This window comes from Mytilus trossulus, chromosome 10, assembly GCF_036588685.1.
Source record: "Mytilus trossulus isolate FHL-02 chromosome 10, PNRI_Mtr1.1.1.hap1, whole genome shotgun sequence".
NCBI classification, from domain to species: Eukaryota; Metazoa; Mollusca; class Bivalvia; order Mytilida; family Mytilidae; genus Mytilus; species Mytilus trossulus.
In genome coordinates, this window is record NC_086382.1 from 44,675,162 (window position 1) to 44,684,542 (window position 9,381).

The following is a 9,381-nucleotide window of genomic DNA, read 5'->3' on the forward strand; positions in this document are numbered from 1 at the left end:
TATTAGTAAATATGGCGCCGGATCATATTAGCAGAAAAATATTTATATAGACAGAATAGGTCAGTCTGAAATATAAAATTATTAAAAAAAATGTAATTTCATGGTTAAAAAACAGTTCACGGAACTTGACATGGTTGACTTTTGTAATACAAAAACTAATATTAATAAAAATGTTTGTTGATACAGCCATGTCAAGAATGTTTGATAAATATATTGATGAAAGGAAAAGCATCGTTGATTCATACTCTTCCAGACGGTCAAATGGGCGTAACAAGTTAAAACATGTACTTTTTTTAAGCACGATAATATTGTAGAAAACTACTTCAAACTGTGGACGTGTTTTCAGTGAAAGAACCGTCTTTGCAAAAGTAAGTTGTGGGTGGCTAATAATAATAGTAGGCTGGATTCTGGAAGAAATGGAAAAAGCGTAGACTGTGACATCGCCACTTTGAAGTTTAAAGATTTCATTGCGGTACTTTTAAAAACGGTATGAAACATCGAATCGTTTTTCGACAATTTATGATTGTGAATTTCCGTTGGAATGGGAAAAACCTTTAAAAATCTGTCTAATTTGTATATAAATACATTCGAATATATTTGATAACATATTCAGAAAGTTTTTCATTAACTGAAGAGAAAGTGGTGCCGAAATATTTGCAGGTTTGTTTTTAAAATGTATGACAGCTTTTTATTTGTTTTCTTTTATTTATTTTTTTTCTATAAAAAAAAACAACAAATATTCCTTTTTCATTCTTGTTTTAATGACATGAATTCATGATTTTATAGTTTCAATAAGATATCATTACTTGAGTAATTTTCAGTTTAAAAATATTTTTTAAAAAATAATTCAAGTCGTTTATTTTCGATGCAAGTTTTGGTACCAAAAGAAATATGCATTCCCATGGGAACAAACTTTGTCCCTAGTCTTTACGACATGTTCTTATTTTCGTATGAGGCTTACTTCAGAAACTTTTTAGAAAGAAAAGTAGACAGTATCCTTTAATTCACTTTCCGCTATATGAATAATGTTAACCCACTAAATAATTCAAAATTTGGTGACTATGTTGAACGCATCTATCCCATCGAACTTGTATAAAGGATACATCAGGTATAGTTTAGTGTGCCTAAACATTGACAATGCTAGTCGGTTGAAAACAAAACTTTACGACAAATGAGATAATTTGATCTTCCTAATTGTGAACTTTCCATTTCTATGTAGAACTATTTCAAATTGTTCGTTTATACCAGATTTAATGTCCTCCAAAATATCATAAGTCATATTTAATCTTATCGCCCCATGTTCGTTGTGTAAACTTGTCAGCAGGTTTATTATGCCTTTTCTTACTTTTCTTACTTTTGTTGTTGTTGTAAAGACACACGTGAACTATGCCAATAAAAATTAATGCTACGATAATGAGGTCTATTTATCCATAAACATCATCTTGTTATATATAAATTAGCCAGTTTTTTTCTTTTTGTAGGTAAAATTTTTAACCCTGTATGCGTACATTGCCTATGTAAATTTTAAAATTGTTTGTATGCACATTGAACGACAAATTTATGTGACGTATATAATTTTTCTGACGTCAGACACTCAAATCAATCCATGTGTTCGTAGATAGTAGATGTTTTTGTGTCCTGTTAAATTGTTCCCTTTGAAAGTTTTGGATTCTCATAAATTCTATGTATAACTTTTGGACTAGTCTGAATCTCGGTCTCTTTCTGTAATTTATTCTTACATACTTTTGATTTTTTAACCCTGTATGCGTACATTGCCTATGTAAATTTTAAAATTGTTTGTATGCACATTGAACGACAAATTTATGTGACGTATATAATTTTTCTGACGTCAGACACTCAAATCAATCCATGTGTTCGTAGATAGTAGATGTTTTTGTGTCCTGTTAAATTGTTCCCTTTGAAAGTTTTGGATTCTCATAAATTCTATGTATAACTTTTGGACTAGTCTGAATCTCGGTCTCTTTCTGTAATTTATTCTTACATACTTTTGATTTTTTAACCCTGTATGCGTACATTGCCTATGAAAATTTTAAAATTGTTTGTATGCACATTGAACGACAAATTTATGTGACGTATATAATTTTTCTGACGTCAGACACTCAAATCAATCCATGTGTTCGTAGATAGTAGATGTTTTTGTGTCCTGTTAAATTGTTCCTTTTAAAATTGTTATACGATGATGACTGATGTACCCATATTTTGACTATTTTATTGATTTTTTGACTATTTTATTAATTGTGACTGTTTATTTAACGCATCATGTAAATGTAGCGGAATTTGATGAGACTGTTATTAAAGTGTGAGGGTTAGCGCTATTCTGAGACTACTATAACACGTGTTATAGTAGTCTCAGCGCTATTGGACCAGGTTTAATCCACCATTTTCTACATTTGAAAATGCCTGTACCAAGTCAGGAATATGACAGTTCTTGTCCATTCGTTTTTGATTTTGCCATGTGATTATGGACTTTCCAAATTGATTTTCCTCTGAGTTCAGTATTTTTGTGATTTTACTTTTTAATGTAAAGCATCATTCAATTAACATACAGAACATGCAATTATTTTAACTCCTCTCACATTTCGTTCCTGTATCAAGACAAACTATCTCCGTCGTCACGGTACTTCACGCTTTTTAGTGGAAGAAGACGTCAAGTCTTCTGAAGACTTAAGGGGCCGACCCTTGGCATTGAGTCTCTGTATGCCGCATTCATTTCGTATATTACAATTTCAAAACAACTTAGATTCCCGACACCGATTTTTAAACATGATTAGGCATCTGAATCATTTAATTTGTAAATTATGATTGTAAAACAATCACTATCGTAAATATGAACCTTTTATTTATGTAATTTATTAGATTTCATCTCATCCACATGAATATTTGTTTACTTGTAACAGGATGTTTTAACTGTAGATATTTGTATTACGCATGCGTGAATTTGGTATCGGGACAACTCGCCCTGTTTACAAGTTCGCCCTTGAAGTTACGAATTTGCAATCCTGCAGACAAGAAGATTTTGTTTTTATATAAATAAAAAGGATATATAAAGTGTTGTCTTCATTCATGGTTTTCCTTTGTCATGTGAATTAGATGCCCTTCGTAACATACATGTGAACCTCCCGGCGGGAGAACAAAACTCCCGTTTTCAGGGTCTCCTCCCGTCCTCCCGTTTAGGAGAAAAAACTCCCGTGCATGAAATATTTCATGAATGAAAATTTTCAGACGTCAATTTAATCATTTCTTACTACTGTACGGGTGTAATTGACACCTGTGTTAAATTTTACCTGAACACCGAAGAAGATGTATAACTATATGGCTTCACTTGACAGCTTGGGTGTCAAACATACTGGTAATCAACGATGTTTACCTCCGGCTAACTGCCGTTGTGTTATCAAAACGATGTGTATTGGGAATATTGAAATACTTTTTTGTTACTTCCCTTTGTTTTAGTCTGTTTTCAGTTATTTTGCTTTTAAAAATGTAAATTGTAAAAAGACTATAAATGATTAATATTTTAATCAAATAATCATAAAATGATGTTAATTAAATGAATTTAAATGATTTTGGACAAATAAAAAAATTAAAATTTACAAATTATTTTAGCAATCTAGACCTTTCAAGAATTACATTGAAGTTTATATGATAAATTTGTTTCTAGCTAATTAGAAATCAACACACAATTATATGTGCAACTAGACTAATAGAAGGTCTAGTAGGTAGATTTATTCTAGTTTAAGAATTGAATGCTTCTTTTTGTAAATTTATTGGGTGGTAAAAGCGTTGACCGAAGTACATTTTGTATGAAGCGCGGAAGCGCTTCATTCTAAAAATGTACGCACGGTCAACGCTTTTACAACCCTATAAAGTTTCAAAAAGAAGTATTCAATACTTATAATTACATTAAAATCATGAAAACACGATTTTTATCCAGTTTTATTTAATTCACCTGTGCACTTAATTATAAAATGTTGAAATTTAGATTTGTAAATGTTAGTTTATATTAGATTTTATTGTGTAAGCTAAGAAATAGCAAAACATTTTACACGGTTTTTAAGTCTTTTTAAGCTTTCTACAAATATGACTTTCATAATGCTTAAAATCCATGCAGTACTAGTGTTAGTGTATGTTATTTTTTAATTAATCTACGATGTTGCAAATATACATGTGGAGCTTATTTCTTTCTTATTTGTCTAAACATTTACAAATGATAAGGAGATGGAGACATGAACAAAAATATATACAGATAAGATATATAAATATAATGATTCATTTGCAAGCAGTGAACAATCATTTGTCAAAAACAAAACAAAACAAGAAACAAATTCTTCTTATTATTTTATTTTATTCAAATAGAGAGGCAATAAGGGAACTATAAACATTACAATTTGATGGAAATTTGAAGAAAAAACACAATTTCTACATCATTTGGTTACATTTACGACAAAATTGATGTCGATAAAAAAACATGATGTTTTGACCATTCAGAACTTAATAGATGCATAGTTTTTGGGGAAAAGTTTCATCAAATAATATGAATATAAATGACTTTTTTGTGCTCATTTTTTACAGTGGGTTGTGATGATCTTCCAGTTAGGTTACCCTCATTTGGAGTGTTGTTCCCAACCTGTTAAAGGTCCATCTTTGTGCATTATTCAAAATTGGAAATTTCAACAAGCATCTAATATTCTTAATCTGGAAAATAAACCCTGGTCTGCTAGCTTCATGTATATTTTTTCTACCGATTTAATATATAACTAGAATCATGCAAACAGACTTAAGGAAAAGGCATGTAAGTTCATCATACAAATATGACACTTTTTTCTAGACAATCCAGATCTTGCACAATCAACTTGAAACTTAGTACACATGTGTTCCTCTTGATATGATCTTCTTAATTTTACTGCCAAATTAAAGATTTTACCTAATTTTCATAGTCAACTGAACATAGAAAGAGATTGTACGGATGGGAAATCCATGTACTTATAACCTTTTCTTGTTTGAAGAAAAAAATACATTTTAACAATAATGGAACAAAGCAGCCTGGGTAAGTGGGGCTGCTTTTATGGTAATTCAAGTTACTTTTTATTCACCTTCTTCCACTTCAGAGCTATCAGCTCTTTGATTTTCTTTGTTTCTACCATTTTTTCAGAGGAGTTGGGAATTTATATGGTTGTTACGGCCTGTTTTACTGTATCTGTGTAATTACTGTTAACCTGATAATGTATTTTGTTCAATTAAATTTACTCAATCATAAAGAAATGTATTTTGATTTTAACTAGCAATAATAATGTTTGCCTCCGAAATATTAAAGATTGGGTTCTTTTAAATGAACAGACCGACTGAATTTAGTTGTTCATATTGATTACTGATACAGTAAAGAAACCAGGAGTATCATAACTGTAAAATTATGTATACAAAAAAGAATGTGTGTAACTGAAGACACGAATGCCCCTACGCAAACTTTGCAATGAATGTAAGTCGGGCGTACGGAAGATCAAGGGTAAAACTAAATATACTCTCTAAGGCGGGCATACACATGAATTTTCATCATAATGCTATCTTAATGCTCCATGTTGATTCACCCTTCGGTTTTTTGTTGCATGAACTCACTTAGCAAGTAAAAGGCACTATCTATTTTAAATAAGCGAAAAAAAGAGCATTTATTATTAATTTGAGGTATGAATTTTATAGGGTGTTGTTACTGTTTTTCTGTGTTTATGTTTTGTTTGCTTCAATCTTTGTTTATTGTTCATACAAAATGCAACATTCTTTATTTTTTTTACAGAATGACATCTGTCTTAATGTTTAACTTCCTTGTGATGTGTACCGTATGTGAGACTGTTTTTTCGTTACCGTGTCTAACAAATAAATCCAAGCAAGATTTTATCAAGGCCAGAAATGCATTGAAAAGCCTTGAAGATTTCCTGAAATCACAAGCAACTTCTATCAACAATAAATTACAGGTTTTAGACAAAGACATGATAACGATGGAAGAGGATTTCAAACGTGAGAGTTTTTTGTTCTGTTTTGTAACTATCTTTAAAGAAGAAATGAATAATTCATACAATAATATTTGTAAATGTCGTAATAAGAGGGTAAAGAGAGGTAAATTAATTAATAGCAAGTTTTCAATTAAGTTAGTTTCTATGTTTCGTTTATATAGCAATTTTGATAAAAAAAACAAAAAAACAAAAAAAAACAAAAAAACCTTAATTGATGTTTTAACAAAAAAAAATTCTTATGATCATTTGATATTGAAATTCTTATTTTTTTACTGCTTTATATAATTTTCATATACATTGTTGATCATTTGAATTTCAAATGTTATTCAGGGAGACAATGGACAAAGTACAACAGCCACTGTTATTATATTGGAGAAGACAATATTATATGGACTGAGGCAGAGGTAAGCTTACGTCTATACCGTCACTATGGTGGATGTTTTTTTAAGAAAAATTTGAAAAAAAATATTTCATAAAATTTGTGTGTCATTTTATCACTGCAAATTGTTTGCAAATCCATATTTACTTGGTGCTTTCATTTGTTCGCGGGTAAATGATGTGTTAATAAAAAAAAATCACAGAAATAAATCACATTTGTAAAATCATATTTACTTTATAGAGAAAATGCAGAGAGATTGGAGGGTATTTAGTGAAAATTGATGACTCGTCCGAAAACAGTTGGATACAACAGCAATTGAATAAAAGCAGCATAAGTAAGTCGAACAGATCTAGGATTTTTTTTATTCATTTTGCGTAACTAGTGTAAATAGATAACTGGTGTGACGTCACAACAATATTAATAACGTACACCAATAAACAATAAAATAAATAAATAATTGTTAAAACAAGTTAATGAATAGAGTCACTATGAAACACGACACCTATATAAATTAGAATCCGTTTGTTTTTTTTGCATTGTTTTGTTGCTGTCTCATACGCATATACGATCTCCTATCTCCTTTTATGATTATCCTTAACTTCAAAATTCTTCTGAACGGTTAAAAAAAATTAGAATTATTTTGCAATGGACTATTTTCATATTTGATAGTTAACAGCATATTTAAAACATCCTGACTTTGTAGCTCGATTAAGTAAATTTTGCACTTGTGATGCAACTTTAGTTGTAGTCAATACATATGCCTCAATCAGTTTGTTATAATTGTTTTTGCAGGAGAACTTAAATTTGATTTTTTTATGGCAGAGAGATAAGCCAGAGTTTGGGACTCAATGATACAGGAACGAGTATTCTAATCAATTATAAGAGGCGTATGAAAACTATTACATAGTGGAGGCTAATCATGTACACTCATTACTGAAACATTTGACAGCAAAAATACATAAAAGCCTATGAATATTATTGACACTAATTATTGTTTCCTTCATATCATTTTAGAAACATATTTCTGGTTAGGATCTACAGATGTGGTCAATGGTGACTGGAGATGGATATATGATCAAACTCAGTTGAGCTACAAGAACTTTGTCTCAGGACACCCTTATCCAACCAGTAGTACAAACTCCCACTCATATTACTGTATTTTGATGCACTTCAGCAATGGTAACTGGTAGGACAGTTTATGTCAGTCCACTCGCCAATATGTCTGTGAAAGTAACTTCTGTAAGTTCATTACAAGTGTCAGTAACAGTCCAGACACATATTCAGTGTTCCCTTTTCTTCTTTTTTTTTAACAATTATAATCTCGTTGGTTGATATATTTATAGTAGAGATAAAATATGATGATGTTACATTGTAATCTTGAATCCATATTGATAACAGTTTTGAAATAATTATTCCCAGAGAATCTTAAGCCGATCTGCAAGTTATAAGCAATTTTTACATTGTACAAGTTCCTTAATAACTCTAAAGGAAAACTACGCAGATCTCCGATAAACTGTTGTTTTGAAAAAAATTCTTATAAACTGTTGTTTTCCACTTTATGATATTTAGGGGAAAACTATTTAATATGTTTGTTGTATGTACATTTAAAAATGTCACTTAGATTCGTGTGCAGATCAAGAGAGTGTTTGGAAATTTTGGTTTCATGATCAGCTTTTGTGGAGGGTATGGGCCAATTAGTGACTTTTTTACAGTTAAAATTTGGAATAGGCAATTCATTTTTGTATAGAATTTTTATTGATTTTTGCTATCATTACTTTCATATGATCGGTATAATATATGGCAAAAAGAATTTCAAAATGACTGCTTATATCTTTAATTTTTTTTCTCGATTTTGTCGCAGAAGAAGCGAGACACATACTGTTCTACATGCCTTTAACGCGGGAGAGACCGGCCTTTTATGAAAACAATAAACTGAAAAGTTAAAATTGTAATCATTAGACATCAGAATTCTTACGGTTCTTACATGTTATATGTATTTTACATTAGATTTTTTAATTTCTACCCTATTTCCATTTCAGGTTTCCAATAGAAATGTGAATGTTTCCGCTAAAACCAGATGACAGATTCAATATGATACGTTAAAGTATTACTACGGTGCATAATCATGTTGTTGTGTTTATGAAGATAACAAGTCTCCTAATATGACTTATTATAACAATAAAGATATGTGGTTTATATATTTTAAATGAAGTTGCAGCTTCCAAGTTTCCATATTCACAGTTCTGTACGTTCCTCATTTCTGACTTTTAGAAATATATGGTTCAATAGTGCAAGGGGTCTTTTTAATTATTAATAAACCTCATTAAGACAATTACACAGACCAAGATAAAATAAATGTAATAAAATTCTCTGTCCTGGTTGTGAGGAAGAATAACTAAAAATCACTAAATGAGTTCTGCAACTAGTTGATTTATAGTTTGTTCATGTTCAACTTTCTAGGTATTTGAACTTTGGAATATATTCAACATGTTCCTCTGACATTGTTATCAGTTTGGTAATATTCCTTTCTTAGATCCATTATTCTCAATATGACTGTGGAATCATATACTAGTAAGTTCAGTATGCATAGGTGAAGATGGTCACCAGGTCTTTCAATTGTATTATATACCACTTTATCCCATTCAAATTATAGCAAACCAAAGGTAGAGAGTTAATCTAGTATAATTTCATCCCAACCACCCTACTTTTGAACATTGCGAAATCAGTTGATCATTTTAAAATCATATTTGTCCACCTCCAAATTAACTAGGGGACTATTGTAGTGTCAACCTATGTTCTCCATGTGACAGTATTATCTGAATATATATGATATTATTGTTGCTGGACATTCAGCAAACAAACATTAATGAAGCAATAAATGTAGCAGCCTGCATCAATGGATGAAGAAGCCAAAAACCAATCATGATTGGTCAAAACCAGTGTTATTCTGTTTATTCCAGAAAGCAAAAAAAAAAATTC

The 9,381-nt window shown here is 30.5% G+C and overlaps 1 protein-coding gene across 2 annotated transcripts; it reads left to right on the top strand.

Annotated features, from left to right (window-relative positions):
- The first annotated feature begins 380 nt into the window (after nucleotides 1-380).
- Nucleotides 381-8,714, top strand: LOC134687437 (C-type lectin domain family 4 member D-like). Of its 2 annotated transcripts, none has more exons than XM_063547734.1 (6): nucleotides 381-675; nucleotides 5,807-6,027; nucleotides 6,354-6,427; nucleotides 6,643-6,736; nucleotides 7,417-7,641; nucleotides 8,442-8,714. In XM_063547734.1, the coding sequence occupies exons 2-5, from the start codon at nucleotides 5,808-5,810 to the stop codon at nucleotides 7,590-7,592; spliced, it is 564 nt and encodes a 187-aa protein (XP_063403804.1). In that variant the 5' UTR covers nucleotides 381-675; nucleotide 5,807; the 3' UTR covers nucleotides 7,593-7,641; nucleotides 8,442-8,714. The 2 variants fall into 2 exon arrangements, with proteins under 2 accessions (XP_063403804.1, XP_063403803.1); XM_063547733.1 differs by having other exon boundaries at nucleotides 383-660.
- Nucleotides 8,715-9,381: the final 667 nt, after the last annotated feature.